The sequence below is a fragment of the Mastigoproctus giganteus genome, chromosome 6 (genome assembly GCF_048544385.1).
Source record: "Mastigoproctus giganteus isolate SK-2022 chromosome 6, ASM4854438v1, whole genome shotgun sequence".
Classification (NCBI taxonomy): Eukaryota; Metazoa; Arthropoda; class Arachnida; order Uropygi; family Thelyphonidae; genus Mastigoproctus; species Mastigoproctus giganteus.
Genome location: NC_143580.1, coordinates 211776267 through 211794618, shown reverse-complemented (window position 1 = coordinate 211794618; position 18352 = coordinate 211776267). Strand labels below are relative to the sequence as shown.

At 35.6% G+C, this 18352-nt stretch overlaps 1 protein-coding gene across 1 annotated transcript in view; it reads right to left on the bottom strand.

Moving 5' to 3' along the window:
- Positions 1 to 18352, bottom strand: part of spn-E (tudor domain containing 9 protein spindle E) — a 421802-nt gene that overhangs the window by 372156 nt on the left and 31294 nt on the right. Inside the window, exon 4 of the mRNA XM_090376707.1 lies at positions 14890 to 15087. Within this exon, the coding sequence (XP_090232833.1) occupies positions 14890 to 15087 (198 nt within the window). The remainder of the gene's footprint in view (positions 1 to 14889; positions 15088 to 18352) is intronic.

Sequence of the window (18352 nt, the reverse complement as noted above, 5' to 3'; positions counted from 1 at the left end):
AAGACAGTCACTGCACCAACATAAATGTATTACCCTAAACCTCATCATTAGTGCAATGTAATCTAGGTGAAATTGTTCTTTGGGCATATGCCACAAGGTAGTATATCTGTTTGATGTCCAGACTGTGTAATGTGATTCATCGGTCCAAATATCATATGCTGCTACTGCTGCAGCATATGATATTTGGAAGCATTAGACATTGCAATGTCTAATGCTTCCACTCTCTTCACAAAGGTAAGTTGGTTAGTTGGATGAGGGAGTTTTGGTACAAGAGCTGCTGCAGTTAAAGTACACAGTTAATGTGTGATAGGCATTGCAGGGAGGCAGCTTCAGCTTAATGAGCAGATGCAGTCATGATAATCCATTCTACAAAGTGTTTTAGTCTTAGTTGACTAAATTATTACAATTATCTCAGTCCTCTCAACTGAGATAAGTATAGCTGTCTCTTGAGTTGGCTCATTAATGGTGTCTGCAGTTTTCTCTCATTATCTTTCAACTGTCAGACGTGTTCTGGGTCACTAATGATGGTTACATTACCCTTCTATCCTCTACTGCCATATTTCAACAGTTGACTCTGGCTGCCAGATTATGAATATGGCATGCTTGCTATCTAACAACCTACTATTACAAACCCTTCTGAAAAGGTCTAAGATTCTTATCTCATCCCATTCTACCTATCATTAAATGTCAATGCCTTTTACACTACCATTTACCTGTCTTATGAGCTCTGGAATTAATCTTTACCTCTACAACTGGAAGACTGGGTATACACAATAAATACAGAGGCTTCCAGAGATCTATGCCTCTTTGTGAAAGCATTAATAACAGCTTATAGTTATAAAAAGGTAAGTTGGTTAGGAATATCATTTTATAGCTAAAAATAAACACTGAGTGGCCATCAATCAATCAACAAAAGAAAAGGAAAGAAATGGAAGTGAGGAGGGAGGGAGGGACAAAAAATAGAAGGGAAGACAAAAGGGGTATGGAAAGTGAGGTTAGCTATACTCTGAAGACAAAAAGGCAATTAATGTTCCACACACCCTGTGCAAGCAGTCATCACTGCTGGCAGAGTTTTTACATCAGAGTATCTTGGATGTCATCAATCTTGTGTAAAATTTTACATCAATCTGCTGTAAAATAAAGGATTCCATAATGGGATGCATAATAGATCCTCTTTCCGCAATTAACACTGAGACCCAACATAAGAATATGCTGGGCTACAAGTAAAGAATGATTACACTTACTATATGTAATATTGGGCATGATCAACAATATTAAAAGTGGTGTTTTTATTAAGTCTAAAAATTTATAACTATACAAATGTGATTTTATAACAAAAAAAAAGTATAAAATTGATCCTTGAGGCTGTAACAGACATTCTCATAGGCATGTCAAGCTAGGCTTGCTAGCTGAGAGTCTAAAATGCTGATGAAACTGATGTTCAAGTGACACTCAAATCAAGTGGACCAAATTTCAACAAAGTCCACTCATACTGTGGCAGCCAAATCCTCTGCTTGCACCTTCATGATGGTGGAAGATGTTAGTAACGATGGATATAACCCATATGTGCTAGTACTGAAATACAGCACCCTATATACTGGGTGCTGTACTGAAATACAGCACCCAGTATATAGGAGATGGCACCCATGTTCAAGCCAACGTAGGCAGGAGTGGAGGTGCGGAACCCACACTACATGTAGGAATGCCATCCCTGTGTTACCAGGCAATATTAGGTGATAGATGACTCTCATCAACTTTGCTTATTGAAGGCTTGAAGTAGTAGAACCCATGATTAGTCTCCAAAGCACACATATTTCAAATCCAATCTTCCTTACATTTTAAGAGTACACCTCTAAAACGGTGTCTGTAGGCCAGCCACTAGGTCTGAACTATAAGTACAAACTCCACCACAGTTGTTCTTGAGCATCAAGTCCTGAATTTGAAATATGTGATCTAGAGGATGATGTAAACTATTGTTGTGACAAAGAAATTCACAATTCTGCACCATAGCTGTTTACAAAAATCGAACTCCATGATCTCGTAAATATCTCACGAGATCATTGGGTTCACGTGAGATATTTAAATAAAAGATATTTAAATTCCAAATAAAAGACTGCTGTATAAACTTTGGCAATGTGGCATCAAGGGCACATTACTGCTATGGATAAAGGAATGGTTAAGTGGAAGAAGGCAGAGAGTGGTTACCAATGAGCACTGCTCTTTGTGGGCTAATGTTATTAGTGGAATCTCCAAGGGTTTAGTGCTGGGCCCATTGTTTTCAATATTTATTAAAGATATTAATGAAGGTATATCAGGTTTAATGCCAAAGTTTCCAAATGATACAAAGGTTGGCAGTTATGCACAGTGGTTAATGACAGTAATCAGGATTAGCTTTTTAGATGCAGACAAAGCAATATTTGTAATGTGCTTGTGCCAATGTGCTTTAAAACCAACAGAACAAGCAAAATTGTTAAATTCTTCCTTTTTTTTATGTAAACCCCAAACACGACAGGTATTAGAACCTATAATACCATAGTACCGTATAATTCTAATCACAACAATGTCCATTTCCACTTGCAGTCTGCCAAACCCCATGTACTTTTTCTGACAGAATCTCAGTTATCGGTTGATTCAACTACTGCTCATCTCAGATGCCCAAATTATTCGCTGTATAATTCCTTTCGCCTCAAAGGTGGTATTTGTGCATGTGTCCATTCTCATATATTCCCTATCAGAGACTTGGCAATTTGGAATCTCCTCTCTTTGATCTTCTCTGGCTTAAAATCTCTCTAACTCATTGTGTCAAATTCATCTGTTGTCTCTACTGTTCTCCCAATTCCACTAATCACTTGGATTTCTTTGATTTCCTCTCTTTGTAACTTGACTTTCAAGTCCAACTTTCCTAACAGTGAGGTAATTTTCCTTGGTGATTTTAATGTTCACAACCAGGGCTCCCACTCCTGGGTTTTTTGATTGTCATCTGGGTTGATAGGTTTTTTTCACAAAAATATCTCATTATCTGGGTTTTTTCGGTAATTTTTAATTTTAAGTCAATTTATTTTTATTTCTTGTAAATACAATAAAATTTAATACATTTAATAACAGTTTAACAATTTTCTTAATTTTATATTCTAACAATACTGATCATAATTTGTAATATCTCAAGTGCTTGTACAAAATACTACAAATGTAAAAGGATTTCAAAGTTTTCACAGGGTTCTACACTATGATTTTCGTTCGTGTTACTAACATGTATGCGCAGCCTATTGAGCAGGCGGAAGGCGGTCTTTACTGCACAGTCTTTCGTGATCGTTCGTGGTATTATTGCATTATTTGGTGTGATTTTTACATTTATGCGTGTACTACATACAGCGATATAATGAATTTAAATTGTAGTGACTATTTCTATTTTATGTTAATGGATTAGTGATTTATTTTTTATTTTATAGAACATTTTAAATAAGATAACTGCTAATTAGCCATACCCACAAATTGCCCACAATGTCTGAAACTTGTTCTCCACAGAGAAAGATGAGTAAACGGTGGTATACTCAAAATTTTAGAAATGAATGGTTAGAAGATCCGGAATTAAAGGATTGGTTAGAATATCCGGAATTAAAGGATTGGTTGAAAGAAGACAGTAATGAAAAAGGTGCGTCTTACTGTATTTGTTGTGAAATGAAATTAAAGAATGCCAATAAATCGATGTTACTAGTGCATAAAAATACAGTTAAACATAAAAAAAGTGCAAATATTGCTAAGACAAGTTCAATGTTAGACACGTTCTTCACAAAACGTAAACCTACGGAGAATGAAGAAGTAGCAAAGGCAGAGTTAACAATTGCTGCACTAATTTCTGAGCATAATATTCCATTTGGGCAATGTGATCACCTTATAGAAGCATGTAAGTAAGCATTTCATGATAGCAATATTGCAAAACAAGTTCAGATAAAGGTGACTAAAGTCTCTTATCTTATACAAGATGGCATAGCCTATCACGAAAAAATATACATTTCTAACATATGCAGAAACAACAAGTTTTCAATGATAATAGATGAAAGTATAGATTTATCTTTATCACAAATTCTAGCTGTTGTTGTTAGATATTTTGATATTCAAAAACTTGATGTTGTAAATGTGTTACTTGACACTGTTTGTGTCGAAAATGGTACTTCAGAAGGGCTTTATCAAGCTGTAAAAGATCTTTTCATAGAAAAAAACATTCAAATAAGTAATCTCGTTGGCTTTGGAAGTGATAATTGTGCCACTATGATGGGTACTAAGAGTGGGTTCCAGTCATTGCTAAAAAAAGGATGTACCATCAGTATTTATAATGGGATGTGTTTGCCATTCTTTTGCATTATGTGCTAGTCATTCAGTCAAGGTACTACCATCATATCTAGAAATATTTATAAAAGATATCTCTTGTTATTTTTCCCATAGTAGTAAAAGATTAAACGAGTTCAAAATGATTCAAGATGTCGTAGATACTGCTAAGCATAAAATCCCCAAATTAGCACAAACACGTTGGTTATCCCGTGGCAATGTAATAAAAATTATTATTGAGCAGTGGGATGCGTTAGTTCTTTATTTTCAGTCTCAATCAAAAATTGACAAAATCGATGGTGCAGGGAATATTTACAATACTATGATCACCAAAGGAACTAAGCATATGTTGTTGTTTTTAGGATATGTACTGGAGAAAATAAACTGCCTGAATATTGAATTTCAATCTGAGCATTTCAGATTGCACTTACTTCATTCAATGGTTTCAATTGAGTATAAAAATATTCTTAGTTTTTTCATAAAAGAAGAAGTCATTACTTCGTGCAAGCTGGTTGAAATTGATCCAAGCAATGCAATAAATCATAAGCCTCTGAATAAAATATATTTGGGAGGCCGCTGTATGGCCTTATTAAATTCAACACCACTTGGTGACAGTGAAAGCAGGTTTAAAAATGATTGTTTAAAATTTCTTGTTGAACTTTGTATGGAAATCAGAAAAAGATTTCCTCTAAATGATGATGGAATTATCGCCAGTCTCAATGTTCTTGACCCAGCAGTGATACATGATCGTGCCAATTCGCCATCCTCAATTTTCCATTTAGCAGTGCAGTTCCCTCACCTTGTTTCTGAAGAAAAACTAGATCTTCTAGATGATGAATGGAGATCATTTCGTCTAAATCAAGACTTAGATTTCTCTTACAAAACCATCCCTGAGTTTTGGTATCTGTTACGTAATGTAAAAGATGGCTTTAATAATTCTAAATATGAGATTTTATCTAACTTTATGACCAATCTAACTATTTTACCTCACTCTTCGGCAAGCGTAGAAAGAATCTTCTCCCAATAAAAACAAAAGCCACAAACTCCCTTAAACCAGAAACTGTGAAAAATCGACTAATGGCAAAACAGGCGATAAATAGATCTAATCAAAATTGCTATACATGGAAACCTAAATCAGAATTGGTAAAAGAAGTCATACAAGGAACTTGTCATAAAAGATACGAAGAACGTTTGAAAAAAATGAAAGAACTTCAAAAAATAAATGTGGAGGGAACTGAATGGAATGAAAATTCTGATTACAATTAAATAAAAGATATTTTTGCATGGTAAGTTTTATCTTATTTGTGTTGCTATACTATATGATGAAAACTAGGTTTTTTTTGGGTTTATTTAAGTTGCAATCAAAGTTTTTTTAAAATTTGTGAGTGGGAGCCCTGTTCACAACTCCAGGTGGCTTCCGTTTCTAGTCACACCGACCCAGCTGGTCAAGATGCTGAGGCTTTTACAATTACTAATGACCTTGCACAGATTGTTCATTTACCTACAAGAATACCGGACAATCCTAATCATACAGCCAATACGCTTGATATTTTTCTCACAAACAACCCTTCTAAGTACACGGTCGAAGTGAGAGGTCTTTAGGCACTTCAGATCACAACTTGGTGATTGTCTCTTCTCCAATGGAACCTTTATCTCATGGCTATTCCCAACCTCGTGTTGTTTGGCATTACAAGAAGGCAAAATGGGATAACCTGCGAGACTTCTTTTCTTCTTTTCCTTGGTCAGATTACTGTTTCAAAACTTCTGATGTCAACATTTGCTCAGATCGTGTCAGTGAAATTATTCTTGCAGGAATGGAATCCTTTATCCCAGACTCCACTTTAAAATCTCGTCCTTTATCTAAACCTTGGTTTTCCAAAAATGTGCTAAGGCTGTTCAAGGGAAGAATGTTGCATATCGTAACTGGCTTGTTTCTAATTCTTCAGTTTCATTTTCTGCCTACAACAAAGCTCGCAACAATTGTAAAGCAGTTATTGATCAGTCCAAACTAGAGTTTGAACAGACTAAGAGTAGAAAACTTGCTTCTTGCCCTAATGGTAGCCGAGCATTCTGGTCTCTTGCCAAAGCTATTGGCCGCAACTTTTGCCCATCTCTGCTCCCACCTCTGTCCAAACCAGATGGTTCTGTTGTCACTTCAGCCAAGGATAAAGCTGGCCTGCTAGCATCCCATTTTTCTTTCAACTCGTGTATTAATAATCTTTGTAAAACACCTCCCACCATTCCCAACATGCTCCATTCGATGCCTCCTGTGGATTTTGACGAATCTTGATACTAAGAAAGCTCCAGGTCCCGATGGTATTTCTCCACTTGTTCTCAAAACCTGTGCTCCTGAACTTACTCTTATTCTTTGCCGCCTTTTTTCACTTTCTTATTCCAAAGGTGTTTTTCCTTCTGCTTGGAAATTTCCTCGTATCCAGCCAGTTCCTAAAAAGGATGACAAATCCCTCCCATCCAATTATCGTCCCATTGCAATTACTTCCACACTTTCTAAAGTAATGGAGAAATCGATTAACCACCAACTCTTAAACTACTTAGATACCTTCCGTCTGATCAACGATCGCCAGTATGGATTCTATCAGTGTCGATCCACTGGTGATATTCTTGCTTATGTTACCCATTTATGGACTAATTCAATGGAAAGTTTCGGGGAAACACAAGTAGTTGCTCTTGACATCTCAAAGGCTTTTGATCGTGTTTGGCATAAAGGTCTTCTAAACAAGCTTCCAGCTTATGGTTTACCAACTGTTTTTAGTAATTGGTTATCCAGTTTTCTCTCTGATCGCTCACTGAGGGTGATGGTAGATGGCTCTCTGACTTCTAACTTCTCCACTAACGCCAGTGTCCCCCAAGGTTCAGTTCTTTCCCCCACTCTTTTCCTCTTGTATATTAAGGACCTTCTTCCATTGACTGGAAATCTTATCCATAGTTTTGCCGATGATAACACATTGCATTCCACTTTCCATTTTGAGAAACCTTGTCCTGCTCAATCAGCTTCAATTTCTCAAAAATCTGCTACCAATTCCTTAAATGCTGATCTTCAGGTAATTCTCCAGTGGGGCAAAAACAACTTAGTTGATTTCAACCCTTCTAAAACTCAGTCTTGTCTTATCTCGCAAAAAGGATTCTCCAGCTCCTATGCTTATTTTTAGTGACACTCCGATTTCTAGGCAAAATGATATATCTCTTTTGGGGATTACCCTGACTTTTAATCTCTCTTGGCACAAGCACATTACAAATACTGCTTCCTCAGCATCTAAAAACTTGGTTTTCTCTTTCACTCTCGGCGTTACTTTTCTTCGAAACAGCTGCTCACTCTGTATAAATCGCAAATCCGCCCTGCCATGGAATATTGTTCCCACATCTGGCGTGGTGTCCCCAAAACCTCTCTCAGGCTTCTTGATTCAATTCAGAAGAGGGCAGTTAGGTTAATTAATGATTCATCTCTAACAGAGTCTCTCCACTCGCTCTCTCATAGACATACTGTTTCTGCTGCATGCCTCTTGTACAGATACTTCCATGGGCACTGTTCTTCTGAATTGGCTTCTATAATTCCCGCTCTCTCTTTCAAAACAGTCTGAACACGTGCCACCACCAGCCAACATCTATTTACTGTCCAACTTCAAACTCACAGAACCAACTTTTCAACTTCATCGTTTATTCATTCAACTGTCGTTTACTGAAACAACCTTCCTTCATACATATTTTCTGAAAATTACAGTCTACAGAAGTTCAAGTCCAATATCAAAAAATATCTTATTTCGTCTTCTCAACCTCCAACCCAAGCACAATACTAAGTACAATAGGTTCTAATACCTCTCGTGTTTGGGGTTTACGTATAAAAAAAAAGAAAAAAGCTACTGCAACCTGATCTAGAAAAATTGGGTCGACATGCTAAGAAATGGCAGCTAAGTTTAACATTTACATATGCAAATGGGTAGCAGTAATCCCAGAGTAACTTATCAACTGTGTGGTACTACACTCAGGATAGTGGAAAACGAAAGACCTGGAGATAATTGTGCAGTCAGATATGAAATTCTCTGGGCAGTGCAGTCATGCTACCAGGACAGCTCATGGAGTTCGTCAATGATACAAAGAAACTTTGCTAGCAGGGATAAGGTGAACATTATTTGTACAAGGTCATGGTTAGGCTGCATTTTGAGTAGTATACAGGTCTGGAGGCCTCACTTTAGGAAGTGATGTAGATCTGCTAGAATGGGTGCAGAGAAGGGCAATCAAACTGGTGAATGGAACAAAAGGGTACTCTTACCTAGAAAGGCTTCAGTTCTGAAAACTGCAGTGTCTGGAGACTACGCACCTACAGGGTGATCTGATTGAGGTGTTTATGGCTTGAATGGATTGAGTAAGCTGAATCTTTATGGCATTCTTCCTCTTACTGAAACTACACATGCACACATGCATGAGAGGACATAAATTTAAGTTGAGGAAAAATGATTGCAGGACAGATGTGCAGAAGTCTGCCTTCAGACAGTGGATGGTTGGTTGTTGGAACAGGCTTCCATCTGTTGTTGGGGAAGTGGATGGTTTGAATAAGTTCAAAGAAGAACTAGACAAATTCTGGAGGGTATATGGAAGGGTGAAGTTTTTGTGTTTTTGACATTAAAAATGTTTTTACCAGCGTTATTTGGAAAAAAGCGTTATGATACTTAGAATTTGCCATGAAACCCGATGTGCATGTGTTGTACTTGTTGCTGCAGTGACGCAACAAGTACAACACATGTGCCTGCAAAAACTCAATTGTACGCAATAAGTGCAGTGATGGAAAGAGTACAATTGAGCACTGATGCGCTACGTTATACCATTATATCAGTATAATAATTAATACACAAGTGACTGTACCAAAATCTACAGCCCAGCGTTCAAAGGAATATCGTGAAAGAAAGAAAGGGAAATTGGTCAGAAATGTGAATCCAGATGAAATTCAACAAGAGTGTTTTGTTATGCCTGGGAGTTCTCAAAATGCACCCAAAAAAACTAGAGCTAAAATAATGAAGGAATATCGTGAAAGGAAGAAAAGAAAATTAGAATTTCAAATTATTCCAAATAATAATGAAATTCAACCACAGAGTTCTACTATGCTTGATACTTATCAGGAATCTAAAACTCCAGCAGAACAAATGAAGGAATATTGTGCACGAAAAAATGTAAAATTAGAAATGGCTAATAATGAGATTCCTGATTACATCCTTACAGTGTCTTCACGAACTGATAATGAGTTGGAAAAACTAGTGTACAAAAACCCATTTGGATTTAGTTGTAATGTTTGTGATCGTTTATGGTTTCAATTAGATTTGAAACCATTTCCAACAACTTCATATAAATTACTTCAAAATGAATTTCATTTACAAGAAGTGAGTACATGTCATACTTCATTACAAGAGAGACGGTTTATGGTTTCAATTAGATTTGAAACCATTTCCAACAACTTCATATAAATTACTTCAAAATGAATTTCATTTACAAGAAGTGAGTACATGTCATACTTCATTACAAGAGAGACGGATACCAACTATGGCCACGTCAAATGGATTTATATATCCAACATATCCTACTCATTTGCCTCCACTGGATGTTGTAACTAAGCATTTGACATCACAATGATTACCCTTTATGCAAATTCGTCATTTACGTTATGAACATGGACAATATGGGATCATTGGACAAGTAATAAATGTACCAGTTAACGTAAATATGATGGTTCATCAATTACCTAGAGAATTAGATGACGATTATACCATTAATGCACATAAAATGAACACTCATACATAAATCATCATATCTACAAGGATGCGTGCAGAAGAAAATAGTGAAAATATGGTTACGGTATTTGATCAATTCACCTTTGTATAAATTCTACGGCATAAAAGTGAGTGACGATTTCTTGAGGACAAATGATGATAGTGAACAGGAACATTCAGATGAAATTGTGGAACCTGTCAACAATGATGATGAACTATTGTTAATTCAACAACAAACATTATGGTCTGAAAATAAATATTTATGTATAGCACTGGGTCAGAAATCATCTCCAACAAGTTTCATATTGATATACAGGCAGAAAAACTTTTTCCAGCTATATATTTAGGACAGGCACAAAAATTTAAAAATGGATTGAAAATTACTCCCTTTATGATGGCATCGAGTGAAATTCATAGATCTGATCGTCGTGGAGTAACTCCCCAACATTTGCTATATATGACAATGAAAATTATGCGAATGCATACTGTAGAAAATTTGCAAATTGCATTTAAATCAGTAGGAATAACAGCTAACATTACTCGTTCTATATTGGAATCAAAAGAATTTATAAACAAGTTAGAGATTTCTCCAGAATTATGGCATTCACTACAATTTCATGAATTAGTACAAGTTGTTCAACAGTCCAATAATACATTCTTTAAAATTCTTACAAAAATAGGCAATGGAGAAGCATTATTACCAGATGAACTTAAAATTATAGAATCGAGATTTGTTACCAGAGAAGATGCTACTAATTTATGTCCGCAAGGGATTCGAAATAAAATTCATAAAATGTCAGTGACTGAAGCTGCAGGACTTCCATACATTCTACTATTATTGAAAGGAAAACCATACATGATTACTACAAATATAGATGAGGTTGATGGATTGGTAAACGGTGCAATCGGTACTTTAGTATATTTCGAATTTGAGGACGACAAAACAGTTAAACAAGTATGGATGAAATTTCCTGAGTCAAAAATAGGACATAACCTTCTTCAATCTCGTTTTAAACAATATGTGAAAGATAAACATTTAACTAGTCAATCCGTACCTATTATAAAACAATCAACTACGATTCCATTCAAGAACAATAGGAAATTAACATGTAGACATATACAATTTCCTTTAGTATGTGCTTGTGCTTTGACTATACATAAATCTCAAGAAGAGACCTTCGACAAGGTTGTATACAGTAAACCCGCGATCTAATGGACCCTGATATAACGGATTTCGGATTTAACAGACCAGACAAATAATAATACAGTAACATACATATTAATCTCGACCATATTATTTTTTTTAGACTATACAAAACTTCAGTGTTATTATTAATTAAAAATTAATAATAATTACCTATTTCCATTATTGTTTTGATAATTACCTCCTTTTATTTTTATAATCAAATTCAGGAAATTGTTTTTTATTCTTTCTGAAAATGTGTTCAAATAGATGTTTTCCCATATTACAGATAAGAGCAGGCAGTGACTTGCGAGCTGAACACGACTCGTGACACTAAACTGCAGGTCTACCAACTCGCTTTGTTTCGGTCTCAGTCTGCCTCAAGCTATTGTGCAGTCAGGTTGTATACAGAGTGTTTGTGATTTCTGCATTGTGACTTTATTTATTAAATAATTTTGCAATCCTTACAATTTAAAATGGCATCAAGTGATAGAAGAGTTAAAAGAAAGCATGTGAACTTAAATGTGACACAGAAATTAAAGATAATTGAGAAATTAGAACAAGGCATCTCTCAGTAGCATGTGTTTGTGAAATTTACAGTGGTAAAAAACAAACTGTTTCTGATATCAGTAAATCAAAGGCCAAATTGGAATATTTTTCTTTAAAATACAGTACAGTGTTGATAACTCTTTTTTACACTAAGAACAATAAAAAATGACCCCCTTTCCGGTTACATTTGATTTAACGGACTTTCGGCATTAACGGAAAAATTTGATACGATATTATGATGTGGTTACAAAGGAACTGGATGCAAAAAACAATTTTGATATCATATATTTGGATTTCAGGAAAGCTTTTGACACTGTTGCACATGGAAGACTATTGCACAAAATGGAGCAGAATGGTATTAAGGGTAAGTTGCTACAATGGATAAAAGGATGGTTGAGTGGGAGAAGACAGAGGGTGGTAATTAATGGGTGCTGCTCTTCGTGGACTAATGTTATTAGTGGAGTCCCACAGGGTTCGGTGTTGGGTCCTCTGTTGTTTTCTATATTTATCAATGATATTGATGAAGGTATATCAGGCTTAGTGTCAGATGATACAAAGTTTGCAGATGATACAAAGGTTGGCAGGGTTGTTAATGACAATAATGGCAGTGTTCTACTGCAACAGGATCTAGATAATTTGGGCAGATGGGTTAAGAAGTGGCAACTGAAGTTTAACCTTGACAAATGCAAAGTACTGCATATGGGTAGAAGTAACCCCAGAGAAACGTACCAACTGTGTGGTACTACACTTAAGGTGGTAGAAAATGAAAAAGACCTGGGAGTAATTTTGCAGTCAGATATGAAGTTTTCTGAGCAATGCAGACAGGCTGCCAGGGCAGGTCATGGGGTTCTGTCAATGATATATAGGAATTTTGCTAGCAAAGAAAAGGAGGTGATTGTCCCTCTGTATAAGGCAATGGTCAGGCCATGCCTTGAGTACTGCATACAGGTTTGGAGGCCTCATTTTAGGAAGGATATAGATTTGCTTGGGCATGTACAGAGAAGGGCAACAAGATTGGTGAGGGGAATGAAGGGATCTTCTTACCAAGAGAGGCTTAAGTTCTGCAAATTGCAGTGGCTGGAGACTAGGCACCTGTGCGGTGATCTGGTTGAGGTGTATAAGGCCTTGAATGGGTTGAGCACACTGAATTCTGATGGGATCCTTCCACTTGTTCAGATTACGAACCTTAGGGGGCATATATTCAAATTAAGAAAAGACAGATGTAGAAAAGATGTGCGGAAATTTGCCTTTAGCCAGCGGGTGGTTAATTGCTGGAACAAACTTCCATCTGTCGTTGTGGAAGTTGATAGGTTAAATAAATTTAAGGAGGAACTGGACAGGCATTTGGAGCGAATGGTGTGATTTTTTTGGCTGATGCTGCATATGCTTGATTTCTTGCATCACATGCCACTACTACTAGATAATCAACAGCAACTTGTATATGTGGCATTATCTCGAGTGACCTCATTACAAGGTTTATATATTACAAATCCCCACGTCGATTTCACATTTCACCACAACAAAGCTACTAGTAACATAGAACTTTGTGCTGAACTAGATTGCTTAAAAAATAATAAGCTACCGTCTCTACAGGATGTACTGCAAGATTTCATACAAAGAGGTATATCTATATCGTCAATGAATGTACAAAGTTTACAGGCCCATGTTTGAGATATCAAAATGGACACAATCTTACAGCAATCCAAAATATTGATATTAAGTGAAACGTGGTCGGATAATGATGAACATATGTTACTTAAACCATTTCAATGTGTGACTCAATTTAAAACGTCAGATGTTCATAGTGGTGGTGTTGCAATATATCAACGTGAAGGTTCAACTATCATCAGTACACCACATCTTTGCATAACATAATAACAGCAATGTGATAGCAGCGTCAGATGAAATTGGAGACATTCGTGGATCTTTGTGCAAATTCAATAGTGAATCTATTTTCATTGTTGCCATATACATCACTCCAAAGATGTTGTTAGATATAATTCAAAAATTCATAAACAAGAATTTGATGACGTATTCCACTGAAGGTTCAAAATTATTTGAAGAGCCACTGGATTGTATTACCTATAGTTCTTGCTGGTGATTTCAACCTAGAATTAAATTCTGAAGCTGGAAAGGAGTTTTGTAAATTTATGAAAGATGTCTTCAATTTAGATATTAAGTCAAATACTTTTGTAAATACTACACATAATGGAAAGACAATCGATGGAGTATTCACTCGGGAATTAAAATCATTTGAATGTCAAAATTATATATCTTATTTCAGTTACCATACACCAATAATTTTAATGTTATTATAATATGTTTTATACGAATTATTTCATTGTACACTAGTACATTGAAAAATTCCATTGTATTTCATTGGACTGAAATTATTTTTTCAATAAAAATGTAGCAATACTTTTTTTTTATTTATTTTACTGTACCAGTTTCATAATGAGTTCCTGCAGTAAAGACATTTTTAACGGCTGCCACTGTGACATTATCAGTGACACTATCAGTCTCAGAGTAGAGCAGCAGCAACTCATTATGTATCTGGTACATAATTTTTTTTTTTTTTTTTTTTTTTGCCAATGCTATATAAGCTTGCTTTCTTGCATCATTTGCTACTACTACTACTGTTGCTAAATAAGAAAAAAGTATCAAAAGGATGGAACATCAAAATTATGGCTGGCTACTGTTGGAACAGCTACTAAAACAAGCTGCCTGAGGGAGTCCAAAATGCCCATGTTTTACCCAAGTGTTACCCAGTGTTTATAATTTGGGTGGCTACTATCAGATAAAAATACTCTGGTCAGGCCCAGAGCCATCTTACATATATTGTAAATTTATGTTTGGTTTGGATTAAAAACAAATTATTAGGGAGAAATAAACAGACATGGAAAAATAAACCAAAAATGCTGCATTTATATGGTATTATAGGGTGACAGAAATTTTTATGGTCAGTTTCTTGTGAAAATACCAAAATTTCATAAAATTATATGCATTAAAATTTGCATTTGTTATAAACTAATATGTAGAGAATAGCATATTCACCTGTTCCCTATACTGAGTAATTGGCAAATTGGTATCATAATTTATTTGAAGTGATGGATAATAAGTAGAATAGATTTCAGATGCTTCTTCTTGATGGAGATCATTTATGGGTGCAATGCCATCAGCTATAGTACTCACTTCTTCTAACTCATTCAGATGACTACAAGGAATGTTGCTATCTCTTCTGCATTCTGACAACTGTATCAAAAGGAAAAACAATAGAATCAAAACTCAGTTATTAACTTGATATAAAAAAAATTTTTTAAAGGAAACATATAAATAAGCTTCTTCGCAAAATCTAACCACCAATGAATATTTTTAACAGTATATCCTTATAATACAATGATATAAACTTCTAAGTAACAGTAATCAAAAAGACATGAGGGTAGTTCATAGAATAACTTAGATGTATTATTCAAAAATTTTATATGTACGAACTTTCATTCAATACATGCATCCTTGTATAATGGTAACACTGTATTAGTAGACAGTGTTTTTTTTTTTTTCCCCCCAAGGATTTTTGGAATCATGTTTGTTGAAAACATCAAAATGGAGAAATATTAACTTTGTGCTATAAGTATCTCTGTTTGATGGGCATATATGCAATAGAAGTCCATCTTGAAAACACTAGGAGGCTCTGCTACAGTTGTTGTTCGGGGATTTATTGCACAAAAGCTACTTTGGCTATACTGCACCTGTTATTTTACTATCAGGTGTATTAGATGCAATTCGTGAGGTTCGTTAATTTAAGTAAAGTAAAATGTACTTAATGTTTGAATTATCTCCTAAAATTAATTTCAGAGTTAAGAGGATCTCGTTACAGTATATGTGATTGAAAAACTGTGTCGAGCATTCAGGAAAGCTTTTGTTACTGTTGCACATAAAAAACTGCTGTACAAATTAGGGTAGTGTGGCATTAAGTGAAAGTTACTACTACGGATAAAGGAACGGTTGAGTAGCAGAAAACAGAATGGTTATCTATAGACACTGCTCTCAGGGACTGTTATTAGTGGAGTCCCACAGGGTTCAGTAGTGGAGGATCCATTGTTGTTTTCTGTATTTACTAATGATATTGATGAAGGTATATCAGGCTTAATGTCTAAGAGTGCAGATGATACAAAGGTTGGAAGGGTGATTAATGACAGTAATGAACATATGCCACTACATCTAGAAAAATTATGCAAATGGGCTGAGAAATGGCAACTGAAGTTTAATATTGACAAATGTAAGGTACTGCATATGGACAGCAGTAATCCTAGAGTAATGTATATCAGTAGTCTGATACGAAGTTCTGTGAGCAGTGCATACAGGCTGCCAGGACAGCTCATGGGTTTATTTTATCACTGATATATAGGAATTTTGCTAGCAGGGATACGGAGGTGATTATCCCATTGTATAAGGCAATGGTCAGGAACACATCTTGAGTAGTAGATACAAGTCTGGAGGTCTCATTTTTTGCTGGAATGGGTACAGAGAAAGGCAATGAGACTGGTGAGGGGCACTCTTACCAAGAAAGACTTCAGTTCTGCAAATTGCAGTGGCTGGAGATTAGACACTTGCAAAACAACCTGACTGTGGTGTTTAAGGCTTTGAATGGCTTAAGCAAACTCAATGCTGATGGGATTCTTCCTCTTGTTTAGACTATACACATGAGGGAACAAATTCAAACTGAGGAAGGATGGTTACAGACAGATATGTGGTAATTTGCCTTCAGCCAATTGTGGATGGATGGAACAAGCTTCCATTTGTTGTTGTGGCAGTGGATAAGTTGAATAAATTCAAGGAAGAACCAGACAAACTATGGTTGTCTGATTCTTCAGGATGGAGGGAATGGATGGGTGAAATGGGATTTTTTTTTTTTGGCCGATGCTGTATAAGCTTGCTTTCTTGCATCATTTGCCACTATTAATACAAATACTAATACGCTTTACTATCAGTTGAGAATGAATCTCTGACACTGGGGAAGATCATCTTTCATCAGGGAAAGTGTGTCCTGTTTGTTACCCAATATATGACCTAACAAGGATGACTTCTTCATATCTGTTTGAGCAAAGGCTTAATTTTATTGTTTGGGTTCTTGTTCTATTTGATATAATTTATTATTTGTTTGGTTTTTCCAGATTTTGGAAATGGATGTTATTATATGGTACCTGGTGGTGTGCTGAAAAGACACTTGACGGTTTTTTTGCAGTTTGGTCAGCCCATTCATTTCCTGGGATTCCAGAATGTCTCTAAATCCAGCAGAATATAACTAGTTGCTGCTTATTGCTAAAACAAGTTAAACAGGAGGGGAATGTCTTATGTGTGGGTGGGAATCTGTTCACCGCAAGGTATATATGGCACTTAAAGAGTTTGTGTAGATGCTCTGTGCAAGATAATATGCATCACTGCTTTAATGCTAGAAATAGGGCAAACAGTTTAGCAGTATAAACTGCATTCTACTGAGAGAGACTGAGGAATTGTATATCTACTGCAGATCCTACACGTCTGTCTGTTCTAATGTCCACCGCTCACCCTCCCATGATATAAACTATCAACAGGGAGCCAGCTGTATATCCACTAAATGAACAAGGCATACAGTCAATACAGAAATAACCTAACTAAACTAGACAACTTTGTGATAAAGTTGAAACTTATCAATAAGGTAGAACAAAGAAACTGAGACTTGTATCATATGGGACATCGCCCAGGAAAAATCATCAAGATAGATACCATTAATGCTGGAAGCCTAACAGCAAAGAAGGTTGGCAGAAAAACTAAGTCAGTATGAATACAGAACAGCAGGTATCACAGAAACTGAGGATGAATACATGAAAGCTGCAGCTAAACAGTAATTATAAATTAATTTATTCTGGATGTAATGCAAGGAAGAAGTAGGAATAGCTTTTAGAACTAATTTAGTTTGAAATAAAGTTTAAGTGGCTGCAAAGCACTATTATATGAGCGGAATTTAATATGGAAAGTTCAGTGAAAAAATTTGTTTATGCGTATGACACTCAGTTTAAGAGTTAAAAAAAAGATGAACTAAAAGTTTTAATATTTTAGAAAGAGCAGTAAAAACTAATGACAGTGAAAGAATAGTACTGGTTGTATATTTAATTAGCAGGATAAAAAAATTACTAATCTGCAGATAAGATTTTAGAAAAATTTGAAGAGAAAGGTAGGATTATACAAATTATCAGAACATACAGATGAGTACGGTTTTTTTTTTTTTTGTTTATAAAACGGTACTTCTACAATATGGTTTCACTCTAACAAAATTGATAAATTTCGGCAATCCTTGCACAACATGGTATTTAGGTAACACAGCACTGGAAACGAACATAACCGAAAAAAAAAAAAAAAAAATTTAGAAAGTGCAAGGTTACAAACATTGTTTGAAGCATTGCTTCAATGGTTCACTAAACAAAGAAGTACTGGATTTTCAATAGGCGGTCTGATCTTGAAGGCTCAAATGGAAAAA